Source organism: Larimichthys crocea, chromosome VI (assembly GCF_000972845.2).
Source record: "Larimichthys crocea isolate SSNF chromosome VI, L_crocea_2.0, whole genome shotgun sequence".
In the NCBI taxonomy this organism is placed as follows: Eukaryota; Metazoa; Chordata; class Actinopteri; family Sciaenidae; genus Larimichthys; species Larimichthys crocea.
The window spans coordinates 9,834,016-9,861,777 of NC_040016.1; the positions used below are offsets into that span (position 1 = coordinate 9,834,016).

At 39.6% G+C, this 27,762-nt stretch overlaps 3 protein-coding genes and 1 pseudogene across 6 annotated transcripts in view; 1 reads left to right on the top strand and 3 right to left on the bottom strand.

Moving 5' to 3' along the window:
- The window catches only part of ampd2a (adenosine monophosphate deaminase 2a), a 33,241-nt gene extending 32,334 nt beyond the window's left edge, over positions 1–907 (bottom strand). The window contains exons 1-2 of one of the 3 annotated variants that reach the window (XM_027278764.1): positions 839–907; positions 458–503 (exon numbers count right to left, since the gene is read on the bottom strand). In XM_027278764.1, coding sequence (XP_027134565.1) covers positions 458–467 — 10 coding nt within the window. In that variant the 5' untranslated portion in view covers positions 468–503; positions 839–907. The remainder of the gene's footprint in view (positions 1–457; positions 504–838) is intronic. The other 2 variants (XM_027278765.1, XM_027278766.1) reach the window with 2 other exon arrangements.
- Positions 1–27,762, top strand: part of LOC104928134 (amphoterin-induced protein 1) — a 45,687-nt gene that overhangs the window by 5,295 nt on the left and 12,630 nt on the right. The window contains exon 2 of one of the 2 annotated variants that reach the window (XR_003462399.1): positions 2,398–2,458. The gene's annotated coding sequence lies outside the window, so the exon portion shown is untranslated. Of the gene's footprint in view, positions 1–2,397; positions 2,459–19,001; positions 19,118–27,762 lie in introns of those variants that run through there. The other variant, XM_019269501.2, reaches the window with a different exon arrangement.
- Positions 6,491–7,917, bottom strand: LOC113745877 (G-protein coupled receptor 61-like; annotated as a pseudogene).
- LOC104928135 (G-protein coupled receptor 61) lies at positions 23,560–27,095 on the bottom strand. The gene is made up of 2 exons (XM_019269540.2): positions 26,812–27,095; positions 23,560–25,435 (listed from the first exon to the last, which is right to left on the bottom strand). Exon 2 carries the CDS (start codon positions 25,216–25,218, stop codon positions 23,815–23,817), a length of 1,404 nt encoding a protein of 467 aa, XP_019125085.1. The 5' UTR covers positions 25,219–25,435; positions 26,812–27,095; the 3' UTR covers positions 23,560–23,814.

A 27,762-nucleotide genomic window follows, 5' to 3' on the forward strand; every position in this document is an offset into this window, starting at 1 on the left:
CTGCACACACCTCTCACCTCTCACCGCGCTGTCTCAATGTGTGACTGCACAAACAAGTTGCCACATAGCTGTAGATGAGTCCAGTCGTAATCAGCTGGAAAAGTCTTACTACAGCTAAATTTTGTAATCAGCATGCCAATTTTAGTTTTAATCTAACTCAACAGAGAAAAAAAAAATAATTAAAATTGTTCCCCAGTGTCATTAAGTGGAAATTAAATTACTCACTATACAAGTTGATATTTTATGGATATTTTTAAAAACCCTCCTCCTCATACAGCCTGAGTCAGAGGATGTAGAGGCGAGGAAGTGAAACTCAGTGAAATGCTGCAGGAAGCTTTCAGATCTTTTAGACATACAACATAATATATATAAATATATATATATTTTTAAAATGAACACAGGTGACTATAACTGAGTACATGCAGTGGATGTTTCCTTGGCAGATGTTTTGACTTACCACCTGACATTGTTGTGGAGCAGCAGAAGTAAACACAGGAAACGTCCTGCAGGAGAACAACGCACACAAACATGGCAGGCGGTGTTATTATTACACGGACCACAGACAGCTCAGGTTATCTATTAACGTCAGATAACCTGTAAAGTTTGCTCACGTTACAAAACTGACGTTAATAAAAATGTGCTGCTCCACACACACACAAACCATACACACACAACACACACCACACAAACACACACACACACACACACACACAAGCTACGGTTTAACGTTAGCGAGCCGTTTGTTACGTTAACCGTCACGTCAGTTAGTCGGTTAATTAGTTAGTTAACCACTAAACCAGCCGAGTAATGTCATTTCATGCTGTAAATAGTCAGTTACCAGATGTTTTCTTCACCTTCGCCTCACTGGCTGCGTCTGTGCTTTTCTCTGTGCAGTTTCCTCTACAGAGACCAAGTTTTTACTTTGACAGGAGCCGCCCGCTGTGGGTATGTCGGCGTTCAAAGGTCGTCAAATTAAACACGCCTTAATAAATTCACACGCATACAACACAAAGGGCTTTCGGGGACCCTGTATTGTTGGGTATAAGTGATACCTGTGGGTTTGTTGTTTTTTAAATTACTTTTTATTATTTTTTCTTATTAACATACACATCCTGAACAATAATTTATTTATAATACATTATTATATTATATATATTATATTATATTATATTGTATTGTAATAATTTTAATAATAATAATTTATATTTTTTACAATAATTCCCCCCTGGGTTATTAAGTATTTCTGATTCTGATTCTAAAACAACATAACTAAACATAACATGACGAGGAGAGGATTGTACATTATGTAAGCAGCAGAGTCAAATAAGCACATCATACATAAAAATATAGGATGCTGCTCGAAAATAGGGAAAAGATTAAAATAAATCTTGATGGGGGTTTGGATACCTGTCGTTTTTACACCACGTGGTATGCTTAATTTGCATAAATGTATATGTTTGATTCTTATTATAAATATTTAGATGTTTAAGTTGCATGTTATTATGGTGAAGATAAGACTTTATAGAGGCCCTTGGAGAAATCTAAGCTTCCACTTTACCAGCTGCAATATTAATTAGTGTACACATTAAGACATATTATATAATATATATACAATAAAAAAAAAAAAAAAAATTCAGACACATTCTCGTTTATTCATATTATACACATAGGTTAATTGTGGTTTAATTTTCACTGCCATAGGTTTGGAAGAGATTGATAATATTACTTTATCTACAAAAATAAATCACATTAATTCATGAGACAGGTAAAAATATTTTATTCCAACTTAGGACAACAGTGTACATACTGTATATACGTACATACGTACATTTCTAAAATATTAAATAAAGTGACAAATGCTAATACTACTTATTGTATATGTTGCAATCAAACGCATTATCTCACTAGCAGAGTTAAACAGCTCTGTGTGTTATAACACATTATTATCTCAAGTCTTTACAACTCTCAGATGCCGTACCAGAAGCAAGTTAGCCTGCGAAGACCACACTAACATAATTGGTTAAACGAATATGTTTTATTGAAGGAAGTTCAATTTGAATATACACAAAGACAACTGATTGTAAATCAATTATTGATGTTTCAGTAGCTGCATATTCTCATAAAATGTTGAAAACACATTTTGCCTATTTGTGTTTGTATTGTTCACTTTTATTCTGCTCATGTGTCTGAGTTTTATTCCTTTCTCTCCGTTTTAAATTCATTTGTCAGAGCTTATTTCCTCTTCTCTCCTCTCATTCTTCCTTTGTCTTGTCTGCATGTACAAACGGTATCTCTTTTTTGTAAAATGCTGCAATGGTCTGGAAAGGTTTGTGGAAACACAGAAATGATTTTGTTGTTTTTTTGCTCTCTCTCTCTCTTTCTCTGTCTTAATCACAGGGTTTTTTTCTGCCACCACAGATCCAGCTTTGATCCTCTTATCCATCTGCTTTCACTTCAACAGCAGGTACGTGATACAAAGCATGACCTCCATCTGAAGTCAACTTTTTAGGTTTGTACAGTGACAATATCACCCCTTACAGGACACGGTCAATAACATTACAAATGGAATAAGATTTTGAGTGAATACGTGGGACCTCTTCTTTACAGTGGTATTGGCTACAATATCCCACATAACTTTACACAGCATAACCATAAGCCCTCTTGATACTGGCATGTGGACACATCTATTGGTATTTGTGTCTACAAATGTTGATTTCTTTTAGAGAGAATAATATCTATAACTGTACTATCAATATTTTGTAATAAAATTTGTCAAAGGCTATGTGTAATGAGAAATTTGTCTTATGCAGTGACAGAGACACACAAATTGATCACATGACCAGCTCTACACAGAGTTTTATCATCTTTCAGTCATTGTTTGATTTTAGGTACAACTTCCACAGTTATGGCTCAACCTCACTGCACTCAGCCGGTTGTTTCCACATGCGACAGCAGCTGTTTCCGTGAGAAGCTCTGATAGACAAACTGTATGTTATCTGCCTAGCACCAAATGACAGACAGACAAATTTAGACACATTTTTAGCACCTTGTTTGCCAGCTACTGCTGGCAAACAAGGTGCTAAAATAAAAGAGAGCATATTACCCCAAGGAAGTAGGGGAAAGAACCAGAACGAAAAGAGAGTGAGAAGAGCAACTGGATTTAACATTCATCAGGTGCTATATTAACTGATCGCTAAATGCCATAGCAACTTTATAGTGTTGTTTTCAGGTAGTTCTCTGCCCTCAAGTGGAAAAAAAATATTACTGGCGCTTTGAGCTCATACAGTTATACTGTATTTAGATGCTTTTACATATTTGTCTCATAAACTAACACATTATACATATGTAGATATTCCCATCTCACTTCCCTCGGGCATCCCCACACATTGAGCACTCAGGCGTAGACACTGCCTAATGCTAACATAATTTATTTGTTGATTTACTGAGCCACCGTGTCATACAGTTGTTTCATGTTATCCACCTTCTACTCTACCCTGAAATTCTTTATTTTTTGTTTGCAACTTGTGCTGTTCTGCTTTTCTTTCTGTTTGCAGTTAGCTTTTTTATGTCACATACATGGAAGTGAATTTTCAGCAACAATTTGTCTTCTGCTTTGCATTTCTTGGTGCCAAGCTATTAATATAGATTGTTTTATTGTTAAAACAGGTGCTATCACCTAGAGTACATTTTACTTTTAAAAGCATACGTATGAATTTGGTGTTACTTTTGCAAAGAAAAACGAACAAAAACAAAACAAAAAAACAATAGGACAAAAGCTATTTAAACAAACAAAATGTAAATCTACAAAATTTTCACAAATAAGACGTAGTCTGTCAGAAAATTATATCTAAGTTTAAATCTGAAAACTATAGATATTAAGGTAAAGCAATCACCAACATTACAAGAAATAATCTTAAGTCATTGTGAAACAGCAGAATAGACAGAGTTATTCCAGTTTATGCTATGAGATCACTACAACAAGCCATCTCAAGACGGTGAAAATAATATGAAATATGGAATAAAAATGTCATTTCTGGTTTTTCTAGGAATTTATTTTAAAGTCACAGATAAGGTGTCTTGTTGGTTCCCAATAGAGCAAACTCCTCCTACCACCCACTACAGCACTGAGAATGTCACTAGGTAATAATTGCCATGGGGATGGCAGAGCCTGGTGAAGCTGGGGGCGGTTTGACTGAGGTCCATCGTTGAGGTGTGAGGCCTGTCGCGCACCAGCATTTTCCAACTGAAACACAGCATTAAACAGTGGCGTATCTATCTATCTATCTATCTATCTATCTATTCTATCTATCTATCTATCTATCTATCTATCTATCTATCTTCTATCTTCATCGATAGATGAAGGTCATACCACTGGCTTTAGCCTTTGAAGTTTAAATGTTACCTTAAGGTCAAAGTGTTTGACGTATCTCGGACCCCGCCACCCCTCTTTGTGATGAAATATCAAGCCAAGCAGAAATATGCAGCACACATTGACTCGAGAGTACCGTTATACAGAAACAGAGCTGAGATCTGGAGTACAATAAGCTATGAAGAACCCTAATGTAGGGTCACTAAACTGTACGCGTGAAATGACAATAATGCATCCAAAATGTTTTACAAACATAGAAAACTCTTTATTACAACAGTATCTCTCACTCGACCTTTAGCCATGTATTTTTCTAAACACATTCATATCATTGAGTACAGTGGAAGTCATTTTTTTATTTTATCACAGCATAAAAAAAACAATCTCTGAACAAGTGAAAATCCTAACACAAATGTTCAACATCATTCACAGTTTTGAATATTTAAGACGATGATGAAAAGAAGAAGATATCAAGCTCAAACAGCTTTTGATTATGGATTGGCCTCATCACTCAAAAACAAAAATGTCTTAAAAACCCTGTATCCACATGACATGAGAAAGAATCTGTCATTTCAAATATCTCCACATATGTTTGTCATATTTATCCAGTTTGCTATAAAATACTATGTCATCTCGTCACCAAAGTCTGCTCCCTTGTGTCTAATAAAAACCTCTGAACAAATCACACCTGCTTTAGTCTCCTTACAACATTAGAATAGAGTCATACTTGACATGGAACTGCACAGGATTGTAAAATAATGTTTGTTTTTTCCTGCATGTGAGGTAAAAAAAAACCCTGATGAGCAGGGCAGTCAAAAAATGTAAATGTATTCTCCTTCCGGATGAAAATCTGCAAACAATGAAGGCAGTTACTGCATACGGGTCAACATACTCAGCCTCCTTGTAGTGAAATTTCAAAAACAGTACTTAAACTCACAAATCAAAAGAAAAAAAAGGGTTGTTGAGTGAAATACACAAACCACACACTTATACAGTTCTACTAAACTAAACTACAGTTGTAGTACACTTAACAAATGTAAGAAATAGAATCATATTTGAATGCAGTGCATCAAGAGAATACTGTTTTTTTAAGATCCATATCCAAATATACTGATAATACGTCACAAGGCATTAGCTGGGTGACCCTTAAGATGACTTATAAAGTCAATCTAAATTGGTCACAACAGATCTGGCTTGCTTTTTAAGAAAAAAAAAAAACAAAACATGTTTGGACAAGCACCAAAGAAAGAACAAAATTCAGATGGTTAACTGTAAACAACGTGGAGCAATTCCATGAGAGTTGGCCACGCCATGTACCCTCCTAATCTTATAATCAGGTTGACGTAAGGTAAGAGTGGCATTATCACTGATGAAAGCCCAACTACCAATCAAGTGGCAGTAGTGCTTTTCCTCAATGGGTCCGCCAATATCATCATAATTTGTTGTTTTTATTATTTTTTTATTTCGTCTTCTTTGACTTCTCTCGCAGTAATTTACAAAACTCTTTTCAAAAATAATGAAGTTATCGGAGTCTCAGATCGTTTCCTTGGCAGTTACAAATACGTATCAGTTGGTGTGTGGAACCATTTCATCTTCATTTCTGAATACCAAAGGCAATTATCTAATAGCAAAATAATAAAGCATTAATTGAGAGGGAGCGAGTGTATTTAGCATGTGTTCCCTAATTTGAGACAAAGAGGAAAACATTGAAAACTCTGAAAACTATTCTGCATCTTCGTGAATCAGAACATATAATGTTGTTTTTTTTATTTATTAAAATAAAAGGCTTTAACAGTTACATCAATATTAATTCACTGAGTCATTAACTGTACAGAGCTGAGCGGTTGTGTGGAATGTTTTAAAATCTAGCAGTAATTTCCCTGTTCACAAACAACAGTTTAAATGCATCTACAAAAAACTGCGTGTTTTATCATCGTGTCTGTGCGCAGGATGAAATCTGATGAGGCAGTGCAATGAATCAAAGGTACAATTTAAAGTCATTTAAATGAGCTGCTGAAAGCTGTCAGTACAAATAGAGAAACATATTTTCACCTAAATCTCCTGAACAGTTCATATCTGAATGATCCAAATGATTCTATTTTCAGGAAACAAAGACATTAAAATTTAATTGTCTGATATATATGGTTGTTTTCGCTGCTCACTCTCAGTAAACTCTGAAGTCTCCTCCGCCAATTTGTCCAGGGATACGGAAATCAATCGGTATGGCTGTGCTGGCTCTGTGGTTGGGACTGAGCAATGGGGCAGCAGGCTCCCCTTTAGACTGGAGGTGCTGTGAGAGTTTTGAGGATCCAAGTTGCAGCCAGTGCCCTGAAGAAACTGAAGGAAATTCTCCTCTATGGAGCCTTCACGGCTGGGCAGTCTGTCCTCTATCTCAACCCCCGCCACGACGAAAACAGCAAGGCAGATGCTTGCCCAACTCCTCCCTGATCTGTCTGTTGAGACACCATAGAAGAAGGGATTGGAGGTGAAGCAGAAGTAGCCGATCCAGGTGACCACCTCCTCCAGAGAGGCTAGTGTGGCTGGAGGGCTGGCAGCCAGTGCTGAATACAGGTGGAAACTAAAATAGGGCAGCAGCCAACATAGGAATTGCCCACCTACTGCTGCCAATACTGCTGAGCTTTTCCTCCCCAAAGGGCCGCTGTGGAGTCGGCTCTGCCTGTCCGGTCCCCGTCCCAGAGCTGGTAACCATGGTGGAACGGCTGCTGAGTGATTCCGACCGCTGGCGAGCGGTGTGTCCATCCAGGTAGGCAGAGGCCCATGGTGCATGGCCGCTACCCGAGCCCACTTTGAACATATTGCAGTACACAACAAGAATGAGCAGGAGTGGACACAGGAAATACACTAGAGTAAACAGGACCTGAAGGCCAAGCGCGTTGTGAACCTCCCCTGTCCCATTAGTGAGCGCCCTGTACCCTGAGCAGGGGGAGATGGAAATGGACCACCTCCCTCCTCCCCCGACCCACTTCCTCACAAGAGGAGATTCTTTTCACTTGCAGGAACCAAGCGAGCAGTGGCAGACAGACATGGCCAGGGCTTTAACCCAATCCCCACCAGCACTGACGCTACCAGACCAACAGTTCTTTACTTCATAGCGCATCGGGTGTATGATGTAGTGACGCTCCACATTGATGACGGAGATAAGAGAGGATTGCAGCGCTAACCAGGCACACACTGAGAAAGAGGTGCTCCGGCACAGGCCTCCCCAAGAAGGCTGGCTGAGAGCATGCCAAGGGCATCAGCACCAGGGCTGCCAGCAGGTCCACCACGCACAGGTGGAAGCGAAGGCAAACTTGTGGAGCTGTGGGGCCTTGGCAATGACTGCCATGACAGCCACATTACCCACCACAGCAGCAGTCCATGAGCAGCATGGCGAGCAGAGCTACGGACTGGGACAGAGCCCAGCCCTCAGGCAGGAGGAGGCAGACATGTTGGACATGAGCTGTGGAGGTGGTGTGGAGGAGTTCCACATCGGCTCCATTGAAGGGTGGGATGAGGCAGGCGGCAGGATCAGTCACAGGCCCATCACCCATCCTTCAAAGCCAGGAAGTACGGCCAGAAAGAGCGGGATTGAAAAATTAGGCAAAAGCTGCCTTGTAGTCAAGAGGATGATGCCGTGATCGTCGGGAGGTTCCGATTTTATAATTTCTGTCCCATTTAGAGAGTCCTCGTGTTGCTCTCGATCACAACCCACCCTAGAAATGAGAGAGAAAGATAGATGAAACAAAACCGTTAATTTGTGCTCATCTGAGTTTGCACGTGACCTCTAATTGGAACTACTAATTGTATAGTTGCTCATGCTGAGCTTCACTCTGCCCCCAGCTACCACTGACATTAATTCACTCCGATGAGTTTTGTAAAATCCGCTTTAGCTTCTCAAATCTCTGTTAAGTCAATCTTACTGATAGGTTAATCTAAAGCCATGCCTCAAACCAATTATGTATGCATTACTTAAGGCAGGGACATCTGGCACCTTTTTAGCACATGCCAAGTAAACCAAGAGGAAATAAATAATTTGAACAGCCATAAATCATTGTGTGAAAGTTGAGCCACTTGAACCAGATTACAGTTCATAAATCTTTACCAATCATGATTCACAAGTCATAAGTGTATGATATACCAACCTCTAGAAAAAACACAAATAAAGGATTTCGGACCACCTCCTCAACACTTTAGTTCATAATTCGGAAAAAAAGATGAATCCAGTCTGATCCTTCTGCAGGTGGTACATAACTTCTGAGCACATGTCCTGTAAATGTTTGGACACCGCTAATAAATATGTTAAATATGGGTCTAAACTGATTTTGTATGGCTACTTTTAATAATAATAACACATACAGATTTCTGGAAGGTCTTGCCCATGGTCCCCCAACATGTAGTGTCCGAAATTGAATGCACCGCATGATTTTCCTTGTGTACATGTACCACTATAGCATGTGTGCCCTTAAAGCCGGGCTACTTTGTATATGAAAAGAGTTTGTGTTTGAAATGAGAATCTGAGGGTGGTATTCATGAGGTTGCGAGCGTTCTCCATATAACTTGTGCCTAGCTGTTACAGGACAACAGACATTGGGTGGCTGCCGCTATATGTATTTGTCAAATCAAGGAAATCCAACCCTGCCTTACCTGCTATGAATCCTCTTTGCCACTGATGTAACAAAGCCTGGGATGTTCTGTCGCCTGTCTTACAGTGATGACTCGGTGTAAAAACTGCGCTCTAACGCGCCCCATCACCTATGAATGACTGCCCTTCCAGGAGCAACATCTCTAATCACAACATAGGGGTACTGCCAAATTCAGGTTTTAACCCTCCTGTCGGTTTTTAGTCATGTCTTACCAGCCCTACCTCATTTTGTATTATCATTTAAATTTGCCATACACCCCCTGTATTAAAGCAAGGCCCACATTTCATGTATACATTACAATTGAATTGAATTTATCGTTGCACTCAGCAGTACTGGATCAGCCAGATTAGAGGAAGAGGGGGTGAGAACAAGCGAGGAAAAAATGTGGTGAGAAAACAGGCAGCATGGAGGGGAAGACCACAGAAAGCGGAGACAAGGCAGAGCAGAGAGCATTATGTACCTGAATCAGAGTTTTCCTGATTGCAGCTGTCTGCTGCTTGGTCTCTGAGGATGAAAAACCTGTGTAGCTCCCACGCTGAGGTTAACAGTGGACATCAATCCACTGTACTTGGGAATGCTGTTGATGTACTTCCCACTCTACACGTCTGTGTCTTTTCCCATCCTTTATCTGCCTTGCTGCATCTTCCTCCCGGATGGAGGCTGTGGCAGCAGAGATTTTTCTGAAATGATGCTGAGCAAATGCTTGCAACGGCATCCAGTCACTCTCTGCTTTCCCCCTCCACCTCATACACATTGATGCAGAGATGGAGCCGGAGCAGTGAAGAAACAGGGACAGAGCTGCTGCCTCCACAGGGTCCTAGTGTCCTTACTCAGAACTGATATGATGCGAAGTGGGGGACCGGAATGTTCTGTGGGTTGCTGTAGCCATCATATCAGGGTCGTTATGGATGGCCATATGTCTGTTAGTCACTAACACTTCCTCAAAAACTACTGTAATATAAATATATGTATGACTATATCTCAACAAATGTTAGCTCGCCGTTTTTCTCTACATCCCGTTCCAGATAACATTTCTGCAACTAGTTTATGAACAGAATACCTTTCAAACAAAGACCAATCTAATAGCTTGCCTGAGATAAAGAAAAAATCAGGATCATTGCTAAACGATGGCTTGTTACGCGATATGCCCAAATTCCATGGGTAGACTGCATAGACAGTAAAAATATGGATTTGTATCCTCTGGTGCTTCCCGGCTAATCTAAAATGGGCAAATACATGGATTACAGTGGACCTGAGCAGGATGAATGATACTTGGGTGCTCCAAAAGTCACCTGTAATGGCACTCACCTGTGAAAAGTGGCCACGCCGTTAATGCCCATAACAGTCATGCATAACCTTAAGCCTTAATATTAATCTGAAGACGAATTTTACGAGAAATTCAGTGACCAGTACCAGTTGTCATGAACAGGGAAAATTAAACTATAGAGACAAAAAAGTTTTTGTACCATGCTTTAAACAATTGTTTATTTTGCTGTGACGTGACATTTTAACATGGGGGGCTTATGGGATTGGCTCGTCTTAACCATTCCCCACAGTTTCCGTTTGCGGGAACTGCAGTTTTGGCGCTTCTCTTCACAGCCACGGAGGTTGCTGCTTGATGCTGGCCTGGTCTCCCAAGTTTTATTTTTTTTGTCAGTCAGTAATGTTTCGTATAGTAATTTCATGGATTTAACGTGCCCTCAGGTAATAAGATTTATCTCCGGCAGGAGGTATTGATTAGGCCAGGCCTGAGCCGCCACCATCCCAGCTTCTCAAACTGGGGTCCTGTTGCCACGGGGTGCGGTGATCTTTTCATATACAGTCCATTCTTCATTGCTCCGTCTGCGCGGACAATGAAATCTGGGCCATTCTAGGTAAGGGCTACTCTACTGAGGCGCAAGAAGGAGCGCTAGGTCCGACGGTGTTTTTTCATTTGCATTCGTAAGGTCCTTATGATAATACGCATTTGCATTTCATGCAAATCACATCTGAACCTCTTTCACCATTAAACGGATATGTTTTAATTTTCCGCACCTATCATGAATGGATTGATTAATCTAGTTCCCTAATAGCTTATTATAATAATGGCCATGGTTAAGCCCCTGTGAGAAAACTGAGGTCTTCCGGTTGAAAATCTTATACAGTTTGTTGCTTCTGCCCACATATCAGAGTACTTACTACATCAGAAGACGTGAACATGCGTGAAAGGGTACTTTCACATTGCCAATTTAAAACTGAGTTACAAATTATAACCTCTGTTATAACACATGCTGGAGGTGCACTGTTAACTGATAAATCATTGACAAAAAAGTGAATCCCAATTTTGAAAACTGATTCATTGCTTGACCATTTCTCAATCAGACATGCAGTTCCAGCTCTTAAATAGACAATGTTCTCTTTCCTTTGAGTCTTGTGTGATAGAAAACTGAATCTCTCTGCATAAGCTAGACAAAAAAAAAATTAACTTTCACCCGATGGGAATTTAACTTATTTGACAGAAACTATTGACTGATTGCTCAAGAAAAGAACATCATGATGTTAGTTGCAGCCTATTACTTATGACCTTCACTATTGTAAACCATTCTTCTATACTGTGTTTACAACACATTTTTTTTGCAACAATCACAATACATTTTTACCCTCAAATCTCCACACCTACAGTAGAAGACCACCATTACCATGTTTTTTATAGATTTTATATAGGCCTAACCGATGATCTTTAACATCATCTGTGTCCTTGTGTCCTAGTACTTCAACAAACATGTCTGGACGCAGGAACCACAAGAAAAACACGCGCAGTTTCTTGGGTGGAGAGATTTAATGGACAGCAGATTACTACAGTCTGTCATGGTGAAGATGAAGATTTGTATCAAGTGAAGATGTTATGGTGAAGATGTCTGGTAACGCTAAAGGAGAGACGGTAAAAATACAAACGCCTTTTCAGACAGTATATATAACCAAAAACCAGCAAAACCACCTTGTATTGCTGTGGTTGTTGTTTTTTTGCGCATGTGTGAGTGTATCTGTCTGATTTCATTCTGTATTCAGGGCATGTACACTGAGTGTGTGTGTGTGTGTCTGTGGTGTGTTGTGTATGAGTGTGTATATCAGGTGTTGACTCATGACAACAAATAGCAGAGTCTTATCGGCCGGCACGCACCAATCGCTGCCACCACCAAATTACAATGGTTTCCATGGCAACCTTGAACAATTAGACTCCACATTCGCACTCAGAAATAGCAAAGGACGCTGCACTAACCCCCAACATGAGAGCCCCTGCTTGCCAATAATAACTTACCCATAGCTATGGACGCGCAAAATATCAGCAACCTCAAAATTAAACCATGCCCCCATTTCCATTTACAAAAAAAAAAAAAAACATAATTACTGCAACCTACACAAAACAATCTACTCAAATTCAAATGCACATTTAAATGCACCGAGGCAGAGCATTAAACCCCGGCTTCGTGTTAAATAAACATCAAAGCAAAAAGCACAAAGGGTCCAGTCGAGTCTCCCCCAATACATGACATTGACTGAAGGCGAGCTTCTTTACAAATGGTCTAACCTTTAACATATACCAAAGCAGCATATGCCATGTCATATTTTCGATATCTTGTAAATGTGTTGGCGTGATGTTACTGGAGATAAAGGTAAAGTGCTGAATGTTGCCCTGCGACCACTTGAGGATAGAATGTTTATTATATCGCAGCAGACGTCCAACAGGAGGGTGTCGGAACAACTCCTACCAAAAATGATGTGTGTATGCAAGGCACAATAATATCCTGTTGGTTATTCTTGTTTTGCTTCTGGAAATTTTACATCCTGACATTCATGTATTGTTTGGCATCAGGAATTTCTACAAGTGTATTTAATAATTAAATATTGTAGTAGATCACGTCAGGACCTTATGAAGTATTTCAAAAGGCTGTCTGCCACTTGAAACATAACTATGAAACGCAGTAAATTACTAATAATTTAAGGGCCAGGTAGCTTGCTATGATACAAATTATATGCGGTTCAATGCTTCGCTGTATTGTGTGTTTGCCTGATGATGATGTGGTTTCCAAGATATTTTTTTACATTTTTATGCTTTAGCATACAGTGACAGCTGGAAAGACAAGATAGGAAATTAGGGTTTAGGAGAGAGAGAGAGAAGGCATGAGGGCTGTCCGTCCATAAAATCATTTTGTGAAACCACTGTGAAAATTGACAAAGAACTGCTCACATTCCGTCTTCAAGACGTTTATCCTGTAACTCTTCTTGTACATGCAATATGGTGCTTATTTGGTTCTTCTCACCTCCAGGTTTATAGATTGAGCACTAAAATACTTTCTGAGTGCAGAGAGGTTCGTTTTAGGTGTGTAAACTCTAATTGCACTAAGCGATTGTCATATTTCCTAGAAGCCGTACAATATTGCATAACCACATATGTGTTCCACCCAAATGCATCAGATGAATTGACACAGAGAACATGAATGTAGGAAGACACTTTTCCCATCTCTAAATATTTCTGTTTTCATTGACAATTCTTCTCCATTGTCTGTACGTCATTGCTGGCATTAGGTTTACTCAGTTATCTGGGCCCGAACAGAATCTTCTTACTCCAGTCCATGTGTTTAAAGACCACCACCACCATAGTGTTTTTTACTCCGCAAAGTATCCCGATTAACTCAGCAAAACATGCGACTTGAAAGACCCCTTAAACATGGCGGGACTCTGCAAGACGGTGGCCAGTGTGTCACTATATCGTGCATGTGTTACTTTAGAGCTGCCTGCTTCCACCCAACTGTACACGGAGTTACAGTAATATTCTCTCAGAAAACTGTTTTGTTCTTGCGTTGTTTTTAATTGCATATGCATGTATCTAAACATTGACTGCAATGCACCGACGCCGAGCCGAGAGAGGCACCCGTGCAAAGTAGGGACATTTTGTTTGGCCTTATTGGAGATGTGGCGATGCAACCGTTCATTTTGAGTGTGCAAAAGCAACAGTTGTAATCTGGATAAATGAATTTTTTAGTTGTTTGCGCTTGTAGCAATCATATTTGTGGTCTGTGTGCGAGGGGGGGATTATACCCTACCTAATAGGAAAATGTTCTTTTCTATGGTTGTTCACACAGAGAAGCTTCATCTTTGAGCTTTGTTAACCCCTTCTCTCTCTGTCTTTGACAATCATTAGCACTAATGATTTACATCAATAAAACATTACAAAACATTAATAGCATTACTGGATCAATCGACAACAAACGATTCTGGATTTTATCATCTGCAAAGACTGAGTTTTAATTTAAAAAAATGTAAAAACGTTGCAGCTCTGTGCGCTCACGTATATTTGTTATTTCAGTTTGGTGTGAGAGTAAATATGAATCCACCATCCATCCATTTTTTGTAACAACATATCCTGATCAGGATCACTAAGGGGCTGGAGCCTATGCACATGAAGACAGACAACCATTCACACTCACCAATTAACCTATTAAGTTCCACGTCTTGGACTGTGGGAGGAAACCAAGTTACATTGAAAGACACCCACACAGGGACACTCGGAAACTCTAGGCCCCAGATAAGGTTTGAACAGGAACTTTCTTGCTTGTGAGGCAACAATGATAACCACGGGCAACACTGTAACATACCACTCCATAATCTTACAAGGCCACAACGCCATGGTTTTTTTTATTTAAAATAAATGAAATTACTTAAACACTCCTGCATGTTACAGTTTTATTATATTGCTATTTTATCCCCCCACAATCATCAAAAATCAGTCTTGAGTTACAGACTGAATGAAAAATTCCGTGGGACTCACTGATTAATTCATGAACCTGTTCCTTGCCTATATTGAAACCCTGTGAGTCCAAAAGACCCTGCTTGTGTTTAAACCTGTAACATAGTTCAAGTAAATGTACATGCTAAAAATTCAAAATTAGACGTACTCCAGACTCACCATTACCCCCATCCTCAGAGCTTTGATGTTGATGTCATTGTATATGCGCACATAAGTAATATTTGATACATTCATGGCACATCAGCTTGTATCATGCCAAAAATGCCAATCTTACCAATCTATGACATCGTCAACCAAACTCCAAATATGTCCCGCATCCGTTCTTACAAAGCTACATTCTATTGTTTTTTTTTTTAACTGTGCGCAGAGGCTGATCCTCATTTAGTGATGGAGATGCTGTGGCCGGGTGGATATTACACTAACCTGCTGCAACTGCCCCAGACTGTACTTCATTTACATTCACAAGCGGACGTAAATCCCCAGAGAGTGGAACTCCTATCCATCAGGCAGCTGCTCAAAATCTCCCCGCTATCTGATACTTCCCGGCTGAATGACCTCAGGTTGAATCCGCTTTTGTGAAGAACCGGCTGCTGTTGTTTGAACAGTCGAGCGGTGAGTTACATGAAGTGATGAATCCGAGTGCCAAAAAACTATAATGACGATGTGCCATATTCATCAGTGAGAGTCTATAACTGTAGGAATACATCACACTGGATTTTGTCGGCTTGGACTTATTCTGATTTTAAAGGATGCGTGTGCTCTACTCTCCCATGAAACAAACCTACAGTACATTATCTCTGTCTTTTAAAGCAAGGTCACACAATACGCTTATACACCGCACTGCAGGTCTTCAGCAAAGCTTGTGTATAAAAAAGGGTGTTTGCTATAAAGTATCTGGATATTGAATTAACACATTGGTGCAGCTTGTGCATCTTACAGCAGGAGGACAAAACTACCGTGCCTATGTTTATTGTCATAAAACAAGCGAACATGCCAGTGCCACAGTTTGACTTAATTGATGCGTTTTTTTTAAGCCTGCGTATAGCGTACGTTTTCAATTTTTTTAAAACTTAAAGGAAAAATTGCCACCAGTCCACATTCACAGCCATCATGGAAGCAAGCTCTCCATCTGTTGAAGAAGATGGTAGCATAATATGTTTGTTTTTGGTTGGTGTGTGTCTGTGTATCTATCTAAAAACGCTCTGGTAATGATGGGTAATTATGCTACTGAGCTCCTTGTCACATTATTATACAGTGCGAGGCTGCCAGATTGCATTGTGCTGACACAGCTCAGTCTCAGGCGACACACAGCTGCATGCTGCCGGATCTCGAGTAAGTCGTAATCATGAGATTATTGTTTTAGTGAAAAACTCATGTCCAGCTCCATTATTATCTATTCAAATTACACTAGTATATAGGTTAGATGCTTTGTTTTGTGGGGTCGGACCAAGGTCTTTCATGTGGAAAAGAACATTGAATTATTAAAAAGCTTTACAGAAGGCTGTTTTTATTTTGAAGATACATGATGATACATGACTGTATATATCAGATGATACTATGAGCTATTAGCACTCTAGAGCGCTGATCCATATGGCTTCTTCCACGATGAAACATTCAAAAACATATATTTATATATATTTCTACTTATAATTTGAGCAAATATTTAATTGAGCTTTTATCATTATTCTGAGTTTTGGGACTCATTCATCAAATCATGAAGCATTAGTTCAGAAGAAAGAGGGAAGGACAAGGCTGCATTTAATTGTGAGTATTACCGGGTGGAAAGTAATTATAATAAATATATTCAATTTTTGAGGTACTATGCCACTTTATCATTCCAGAAAGACTAAATATTGTAACTTTTCATTTAACTACATTGATCTAAAACTGGTTAACCTTTCCAATAAAATTTAGACTGTGTTCATTATTATGAAATAATTCAGTTAACATATTGTGTACATGACATCAGCTTTTAATTTATCATTTCACTTTCACCTTACAGTCGTACTTACAATTGTGTCACTATTAAAAAAGGTATTTTTTGCCAGAGGAAAGCTCCTTTTTAATATTTTAATATAAATGCTCTATGATTTTGATTTGTCTGTATGATTGACACTGTATATAAAGATTTATTGACATGCTTAGAAGATACAGAAGTTTAACTTTCAGTAACTATGGTTTAAACAGGGAAAAGAAAATCATTTCCAGTTGTCACTGTACGTAAGGCTATGACAGACTAAGAAATCTGCTGCTTTTTAAAAATGTCAAAAAAACAAAAAACAAAAAGTAGTCATATCGTACGAATTATATTGACTTTTCTTTTCCTTTGAGCAAAACCTTTTTTTTTTCTCGATTCGCTTCTTTTTGTCGAGGGTATGAACTAAAATTATCCTGGTTTATTTAAGTCTCTGAATGGTAATCTCTCTGAAATAACTTAACTTCGTCCTGAAGTCGCGACCTCACCGTGTCACTCGATCCAACCTTGAATCGTGCCCTGCCTCTTGTCACAGTTTAAACCTTTTAATCAAAGACGTGCAAGGCTGACATCGAGTGTCTCGTTGACTTTGCTCCCAGCAACTTCTCTTTTCCCCTCTTCCCTTCCCACTCTTACTGCTGTCCATGTGTGTGTGTGTGTGCACTCATGTGTCTATGATGATGCATGTGTGTGTTTTTACTGATGAGAATGTACAGCCAGACGTTGCACATTGCACCAGCCATCCATAAATCCATTTCTAATTTTGTGCATAACGTCCTTCCAAAGTCATTAGTGGCTAATTTTATTCACTGTTCAAACTTAAAAAGAACTTAAACATACAAACAAAAACAATAATTCCCCCCTGGGATTATTAAAGTATTTCTGATTCTGATTCTAAAACAACATAACATAAACATAACATGACGAGGGGAGGATTGTACATAATGTAAAGCAGCAGAGTCAAAATAAGCACATCATAAATAAAAATATAAGGATGCTGCTCGAAAATAGGGAAAACGTTAAAAAAATAAAATCTTGATGGAGGGTTTGGATACCTGTCGTTTTAACACCACGTGGTATGCTTAATTTGCAGAAATGTCTATAGTTTGATTCTTATTAGAAATATTTAGATGTTTAAGTTGCATGTATTATTATGGATGAAGATAAGACTTTATAGAGCCCTTGGAGAAATTCTTAAGCTTCCACCTTTACCAGCTGCAATATTAAATTAACATTTTATTTCTATATTTTTATACTCTATATTCCCTTTACCTAAATAACAAATTTAAGTATTTCTAAAATGATTAAGTGAAACCAAAATGACTAATTATACAAGTTGAATAGCTCTGTCAGTGTTCATACAGTATCAGGCCCATAGCTACCATTGAGGATACCACTGATATCATGTCCTCTGGGCCCTTTTAAATATTGAAATACAATTTAAAAAAAAAATTTCAGACACATTCCTCATTTTATTAATATTTATACACATCAGGTAAATTGTGGTTTAATTTTCACTGCCACAGGTTTGGAAGAGATTGATCAATATATACTTTATCTATCAAAAATAAATCACATTCATTTCATGAGAACAGGTAAAAATATTTTATTCCAACTTTATGGACAACAGTGTACATACTGTATATTTCTTAAAATATTAAACTAAAGTGACAAATTGCTAATACTACTTAATTGTATGATATGTTGCAATCAACAGCATTATCTCACTAGCAGAGTTAAACAGCTCTGTGTGTATAACACATTATTATCTCAAAGTCTTTACAACTCATCAGATGCCGTACCAGAAGCAAGTTAGCCTGCGAAAGACCCACACTAACATAATTGTTGTTAAACGAATATGTTTTATTGAAGGAAAAGTTCAATTTGAATATACACAAAGACAACTGAATTGTAAATCAAATTATTGATGTTTCAGTAGCTGCATATTCTCATAAAATGTTGAAACACATTTTGCCTATTTGTGTTTGTATTGTTCACTTTTATTCTGCTCATGTGTCTGAGTTTTATTCCTTTCTCTCAGTTTTAAATTCATTTGTCAGAGCTTATTTCCTCTTCTCTCCTCTCACTTCTTCCTTTGTCTTGTCTGCATGTACAAACGGTATCTCTTTTTTGTAAAATGCTGACAATGGTCTGGAAAGTTTGTGGAAACACAGAAATGATTTTGTTGTTTTTTTGCTCTCTCTCTCTCTTTCTCTGTCTTAATCACAGGGTTTTTTTCTGCCACCACAGAATCCAGCTTTGATCCTCTTATCCATCTGCTTTCACTTCAAGCAGCAGGATACGTGATACAAAGCACTGACCTCCATCTGAAGTCAACTTTTTAGGTTTGTACAGTGACAATATCACCCTTACAGGACACGGTCAATAACAATTACAAATGGAATAAGATTTTGAGTGAATAGCTGGGACCTCCTTCTTTACAGTGGTATTAGCTACAATATCCCACATAACTTTACACAGCATAACCATAAGCCCTCTTGATACTGGCATGTGGACACATCTATTGGTATTTGTGTCTACAAATGTTGTATGTTGATTATATTAAGAGAGAATAATATCTATAACTGTACTATCAATATTTTTGTAATAAAATTTGTCAAAGGACTATGTGTAATGAGAAATTTGTCTTATGCAGTGACAGAGACACACAAATTGATCACATGACCCAGCTCTACACAGAGTTTTATCATCTTTCAGGTCATTGTTTTGATTTTAAGGCCTACAACTTCTACAGTTATGGCTCAACCTCACTGCACTCAGCCGTGTTGTTTCCACATGCAACAGCAGCTGTTTCCAGTGAGAAGCTCTGATAGACAAACTGTATGTTATCTGCCTAGCACCAAATGACAGACAGACAAATTTAGACACATTTTTAGCACCTTGTTTGCCAGCTACATGCTGGCAAACAAGGTGCTAAAATAAAAGAGAAGCTAATATTACCCCAAGGAAGTAGAGGAGAAAGAACCAGAACGAAAAGGAGAGTGAGAAGAGCAACTGGATTTACATTCATCAGGTGCTATATTAACTGATCGCTAAATGCCATAGCAACTTTATAAGGTTGGTGTTTTCAGGTAGTTCTACTGCCCTCAAGTGGAAAAAAAATATTACTGGCGCTTTGAGCTCATACAGTATATACTGTATTTAGATGCTTTTACATATTTGTTCCATCATAAACTAACACATTATACATATGTAGATATTCCCATCTCACTTCCTCTCGGGGCATCCCCACACATTGAGCACTCAGGCAGTAGACACTGCCTAATGCTAACATTAATTTATTTGGTTGATTTACTGTAGCCACCGTGTCATACAGTTGTTCATGTTATCCACCTTCTACTCTACCCTGAAATTCTTTTATTTTTTGTTTGCAACTTGTGCTGTTCTTGCTTTTCTTTCTGTTTGCAGTTAGCTTTTTTATGTCACATACATGAGAAGTGAATTTTCAGCAACAATTTAGTCTTCTGCTTTGCATTTCTTTGGTGCCAAGCTATTAGGATAGATTGATTTTATTGTTAACAACAGGTGCTATCACGTAGAGTTGCTGTTACTTTTGCAAAACAAACAAACAAAAACAAAAAAAACAATAGGACAAAGGCTATTTAAACAAACAAAATGTATATCTACAAACATTTCACAAATAAGACATAGTATGTCAGAAAATTATATCTAAGTTTAAATTTGACATTACATTACAAGAAATAAGCTTAAGTCATTCTAAACAGCAGAATAGACAGAGTTATTCCAGTTTATGGTATGAGATACTCACACAAGCCATCTCAAGACGGTGAAATAATATGAAATATGGAATAAAAATGTCATTTCTGGTTTAGTCTAGAGAATGTATTTTAAGAAGTCACAGATAAGAGTGTCTTGTTGGATTCCCAATAGAGCAAACTCCTCCTACCACCCACTACAGCACTGAGAAATGTCACTAGGTAATAATTGCCATGGGGATGGCAGAGCCTGGTGAAGCTGGGGGCGGTTTGACTGAGGTCCATCGTTGAGGTGTGAGGCCTGTCGCGCACCAGCATTTTCCAACTGAAACACAGCATTAAACAGTGGCAGTATCTATCTATCTATCTATCTATCTATCTATCTATCTATCTATCTATCTATCTATCTATCTATCTATCTTCATCGATAGATGAAGGTCATACCACTGGCTTTAGCCTTTGAAGTTTAAATGTTACCTTAAGGTCGAAGTGTTTGAACTGTATCTCGCACCCCGCCACCCCTCTTTTGTGATGAAATATCAAAGCAAAGCAGAAAGATGCAGCACACATTGACTCAGAGAGTACAGTTATACAGAAACAGAGCTGAGATCTGGAGTACAATAAGCTATGAAGACCCTAAATGTAGGGTCACTAAACTGTACGCGTGAAATGACAATAATGCATCCAAAATGTTTTACAAACATAGAAACTCTTTATTACAACAGTATCTCTCACTCGACCTTTAGCCATGTATTTTTCTAAACACATTCATATCATTGCAGTACAGTGGAAGTCATTCTTTTTATTTTAATCACAGCATAAAAAAAACAATCTCTGAACAAGTGAAAATCCTAACACAAATGTTCAACATCATTCACAGTTTGGAATATTTAAGACGATGATGAAAAGAAGAAGATATCAAGCTCAACAAGCTTTTGATTATGGATTGGCATCATCACTCAAAAACAAAAAATGTCTTAAAAACCCTGTATCCACATGACATGAGAAAGAATCTGTCATTTCAAATATCTCCACATATAGTTTGTCATATTTATCCAGTTTGCTATAAAATACTATGTCATCTCGTCACCAAAGTCTGCTCCCTTGTGTCTAATAAAAAACCTCTGAACAAATCACACCTGCTTTAGTCTCCTTACAACATTAGAATAGAGTCATACTTGACATGGAACTGCACAGGATTGTAAAATAATGTTTGTTTTTTTCCTGCATGTGAGGTAAAAAAAAACCCCTGATGAGCAGGGCAGTCAAAAAATGTAAATGTATTCTCCTTCCAGGATGAAAATCTGCAAACAATGAAGGCAGTTACTGCATACGGGTCAAAATACATCAGCCTCCTTGTAGTGAAATTTCAAAACAAGTACTTAAACTCACAAATCAAAAGAAAAAAAGGGTGTGTTGAGTGAAATACACAACCCACAACTTATACAGTTCTACTAAACATAACATACAGTGTAGTACACTTAACAAATGTAAGAAATAGAATCATATTTGAATGCAGTGCATCAAGAGAATACTGTTTTTTTAAGATCCATATCCAAATATACTGATAAATACGTCACAAGGCATTAAGCTGGGTGACCCTTAAGATGACTTATAAAGTCAATCTAAATTGAGTCACAACAGATCTGGCTTGCTTTTTAAGAAATAAAAAAACAAAACATGTTTGGACAAGCACCAAAGAAAGAACAAAATTCAGATGGTTAACTGTAAACAACGTGGAGCAATTCCATGAGAGTTAGGCCACGCCATGTACCCCTCCTAATCGATTATAATCAGGTTGATGTAAGGGTAAGAGTGGCATTATCACTGATGAAAGCCCAACTACCAATCAAAAGTGACAGTAGTGCTTTTCCCTCAATGGGTCCGCCAAATACTCATCATAATTTTGTGTTTTTTTTATTTTTTTTATTGCCGTCTTCTTTGACTTCTCTCGCAGTAATTTACAAAACTCTTTTCAAAAATAATGAAGTTATCGGAGTCTCAGAATCGTTTCATTTGGCAGTTACAAATACAGTATCAGTTGGTGTGTGGAACCATTTCATCTTCATTTCTGAATACCAAAGGCAATTTATCTAATAGCAAAATAATAAAGCAATTAATTGAGAGGGAGCGAGTGTATTTTAGCATGTGTTCCCTAATTTGAGAACAAAGAGGAAAACATTGAAAACTCTGAAAACTATTCTGTCATCTTCGTAGAATCAGACATATAATTGTTGTTTTTTTTATTTATTAAAATAAAAAGGCTTTAACAAGTTACATCAATATTAATTCACTGAGTCATTAACTGTACAGAGCTGAGCGGTTGTGTGGAATGTTTTAAAATCTAGCAGTAATTTCCCTGTTCACAAATGTTACGACCATAAAAGGGTATGAAAGAAGTAACATAAGAACCAGATTTTAAAGGTTATCAAACAAAAGTATTTTATTAAATGAAAGTTCAGATTGTCTTTTAACAAAGGGAGGAGAGGCAAAAAAGGGAACAAAGGGCGAGCGGATGCTGTCAAAAGAACAAACAAATATAACAAAAGGAGAACTCTAACAGAGCCTGTTACTTTTCTAACAAGAACCAAAACGAAAAAAGAAAAGCCTCACTATCTAACACTAATTTCCTAATAACAAAACACACACCCAAACAGCACCCCTGAACTAATGTTACTAACAACCAAAATCCTCTAGGTGAGATCAGTGCTGCGACTACTCTAATCCCTGCCCAGTCCCAAACCAAAATTACCACCTCCTCACCAATTTCAAAACACACGGTTAACCAGATAGCACGGGGCGAGCTCATTACTATTGCACACACAATAAGCCGCCACGATGCTCTCGCCGCGGCTGCTTAAATGTCCTCGTGGGACTCGAGCATTGGTCTACTGGCAGAGGATGCGGAGGACGCTGCAGCCAATCCTGGTCCTCTCTGCTCGGAGGTCGGCGCCGTCAGGACCCAACCCCTCACCAGCGCCCGCCGACCTGCATTTACATAAAGCAAACACCCCACACACACATATAGGCCGGGGCGAAACGGTGGCGGCCGTAACAACAAACAACAGTTTAAAATGCATCTCAAACAAACTGTGTGTAATTTTATCATCGTGTCTGTGTGAGGATGAAATCTGATGAGGCAAAGTGCAATGAATCAAAGGTACAATTTAAAGTCATTTAAATGAGCTGCTGGAAAGCTGTCAGTACAAATAGAGAAACATATTTTCACCTAAATATCTCCTGAAACAGTTCATATCTGAATGATCCAAATGATTCTATTTTCAGGAAACAAAGACATTAAAATTTTAATTGTCTGTATATATATGGTTGTTTTTCGCCTGCTCACTCTCAGTAAACTCTGAAGTCTCCTCCGCAATTTGTCCAGGGATACGGAAATCAATCGGTATGGGCTGTGCTGGCTCTGGTGGTTGGGACTGAGCAATGGGGCAGCAGGCCTCCCCTTTAGGACTGGAGGTGCTGTGAGAGTTTTGAGGATCCAAGTTGCAGCCAGTGCCCTGAAGAAACTGAAGGAAATTCTCCTCTATGGAGCCTTCACGGCTGGGCAGTCTGTCCTCTATCTCAACCCCCGCACGACGAAACAGGCAAGGCAGATGCTTGCCCAACTCCTCCCTGATCTGTCTGTTGAGACAGCCATAGAAGAAGGGATTGGAGGTGAAGCAGAAGTAGCCGATCCAGGTGACCACCTCCTCCAGAGAGGCTAGTGTGGCTGGAGGGCTGGCAGCCAGTGCTGAATACAGGTGGAAACTAAAATAGGGCAGCCAGCAACATAGGAATTGCCCACCTACTGCTGCCAATACTGCTGCAGCTTTTCCTCCCCCAAAGGGCCGCTGTGGAGTCGCTCTGCCTGTCCCGGTCCCCGTCCCAGAGCTGGTAACCATGGTGGAACGGCTGCTGAGTGATTCCGACCGCTGGCGACGAGGTGTGTCCATCCAGGTAGGCAGAGGCCCATGGTGCATGGCCGCTACCCGAGCCACTTTGAACATATTGCAGTACACAACAAGAATGAGCAGGAGTGGACACAGGAAATACACTAGAGTAAACAGGACCATGAAGGCCAAGCGGTTTGAACCTCCCCCTGTCCAATGTAGTGAGCAGCGCCTGTGACCCTGAGCAGGGGGAGATGGAACTGGACCACCTCCTCCTCCCCCGACCCCACTACTCTCCAAAAGAGGAGTTCTTCCACCTTGCAGGAACCAAGCGAGCAGTGGCAGAGCAGACATAGCCAGGGCTTTAACCCATATCCCCACCAGCACTGACGCCACCAGGCCAACAGTCATCTTTACTTCATAGCGCATCGGGTGTATGATGTAGTAGTAACGCTCCACATTGATGACGGAGATAGAGAGGATTGCAGCGCTAACCAGGCACACACTGAGAAAGAGGTAGCTCCGGCACAGGGCCTCCCCGAAGAAGGCTCGGCTTGAGAGCATGCCAAGGGGCATCAGCACCAGGGCTGCCAGCAGGTCCACCACGCACAGGTGGAAGACGAAGGCAAACTTGTGGAGCTGTGGGGCCTTGGCAATGACTGCCATGACAGCCACATTACCCACCACAGCCAGCAGATCCATGAGCAGCATGGCGAGCAGAGCTAGCGACTGGGACAGAGCCCAGCCCTCAGGCAGAGAGGAGGCAGACATGTTGGACATGAGCTGTGGAGGTGGGTGGGAGGAGTTCCACATCGGCTCCATTGAAGGGTGGGATGAGGCAGGCAGGCAGGATCAGTCACAGGCCCATCACCCATCCTTCAAAGCCAGGAAGTACGGCCAGAAAAGAGCGGATTGAAAAATTAGGTCAAAAGCTGCCTTGTAGTCAAGAGGATGATGCCGTGATCGTCGGGAGGTTCCGATTTTTATAATTTCTGTCCATTTAGAGAGTCCTCGTGTCTGCTCTCGATCACAACCCACCCTAAAAATGAGAGAGAAAGATAGATGAAAACAAACCGTTAATTTGTGCTCATCTGAGTTTGCACGTGACCTCTAATTGGAACTAATAATTGTAATAAGTTGCTCATGCTGAGCTTCACTTCTGCCCCAGCTACCACTGACATTAATTCACTCCGATGAAGTTTTGTAAAATCCTCTTTAGCTTCTCAAATCTCTGTTAAGTCAATCTTACTGATAGGTTAATCTAAAGCCAGCCCTCAAACCAATTATGTATGCATTACTTAAGGCAGGGACATCTGGCACCTTTTTAGCAACATGCCAAGTAAACCAAGAGGAATAAAATAATTTGAACAGCCATAAATCATTGTGAAAGTTGAGCCACTTGAACAGATTACAGTTCATAAATCTGTAACCAAATCATGATACACAAGTCGTAAGTGTATGATCATACCAATCCTCTAGAAAAAACACAAATAAAGGATTTCGGACCACCTCCTCAACACTTTAGTTCATAATTCGGAAAAAAAGATGAATCCAGTCTGATCCTTTCTGCAGGTGGTAAATACTTTCTGAGCACATGTCCTGTAAATGTTTGGATACACGCTAATAAATATGTTAAATATGGGTCTAAACTGATTTTGTATGGCTACTTTTAATAATAATAACACATTACAGATTTCTGGAAGGTCTTGCCAATGTGTCCCCCAGCATGTAGGTCCGAAATTGAATGCACCGCATGATTTTCCTTGTGTACATGTACCACTAATAGCATGTGTGCCACTAAAGAAGCCCTGGCTACTTTGTATATGAAAGAGTTTAGTGTTTCAAATGAGAAATCTGAGGGTATTCATAGGTTGCAGAGGCTGTCTCCATATTAACTGTGCCTAGCTGTTACAGACAACAGACATGGGTGGCTGCTGCTATATGTATTTGTCAAATCAAGGAAATTCAACCTGCTTACTGCTATGAATCCTCTTTGCCACTGATGTAACAAAAGCCTGGGATGTTCTGTGTCCTGTCTACAGTGATGAATCCGGGTAAAAACTGAGCTCTAACCTCCCCCCATCACCTATGAATGACTGCCCTCAGTGAGCAACATCTCTAAATCACACATAGGGGTACTCCCAATTCAGTTTAACCCTCCTGTCTGGTTTAGTCATGTCTTACCGCCTACTCATTTATGTATTAATCATTAATGCATTACACCCACTGTATAAAGCAAGGCCCACATTTCATGTATCACATTACAATTGAATTAGATTTATCGTTGCACTCAGCAGTACATGATCAGCAGATTAGAAGAAGAGGGGTGAGAACAAGCGAGAAAATGTGGTGAGAAACAGGCAGCATTGAGGGGAAGACACAGAAAGAGAGAACAAGGCAGAGAGCATTATGTACCTGAATCAGAGTATTTCCTGATGCAGCTGTCTGCTGCTTTGGTCTCTGAGGATGAAAACCTGGTGTAGCTCCCACTGCTGAGGTACACAGTGGACATCAATCACTGTACCTTGGGAATGCTGTTGAGGTACTTCCCACTATACAAGTCTGTGTCTTTTCCCATCCCTTGATCTGCCTTGTGCATCTTCCTCCCCGGATGGAGGCTGTGGCAGCAGAGATTTTTCTGAAATGATGCTGATGCAAATGCTTGCAAAGGCACCAGCTCACTCTCTGCTTTCCCCCTCCACTCATACACAGTGACTGCAGAGATGGAGCAGGAGGCAGTGAGAAACAGGACCAGAGCTGCTGCCTCCACAGGGTCCTAGTGTCCTTACTTCAGAACTGAATATGATGGAAGTGGGGGAATGTTCTGTTGTTGCTGTAGCCATCATATCAGGGTCGTATGGATGGCAATATGTCTGTTAGTCCACTAACACTTCTCAAAAACTACTGTAATATAAATATATGTATGAATATATCTCAACAAATGTTAGATCGCCGTGTTTCCTCTAAATCCAGTTCCAGATCAACATTTCTGCACTTTAGTCTATGACAGAATACCTTTCAAAACAAAGACCAATTCTTAATAGCTTGCTTTGAGAATAAGATAAAATCAGATCATGCTAAATGATGGCTTGTTACGCGATATGCCACATCCATGGGTAGAATGCATGGACAGTAAAAATATGGATGTGGTATCCTCTGGTGCTTCCCGGCTAATCTAAAATTGGGCAAATACATGGATTGACAGCGGACCTGAGGGAGGATGAATGATACTTGGGTGCTCAAACAAGTCACCTGTAATGGCACTCACCTGTGAAAAGTGACCACACCGTTAATGCATAACAGTCATGCATAACTTTAAGCCTTAATATAATCTGAACACGCAAGTTCAGACTCAGTACAGTTGTC

Coding starts and splice junctions, on each gene's coding strand:
- LOC104928135 (XM_019269540.2), bottom strand. CDS start 25,218: ATGGAGCCGATGTGGAACTCCTCCCACCCACCTCCACAGCTCATGTCC.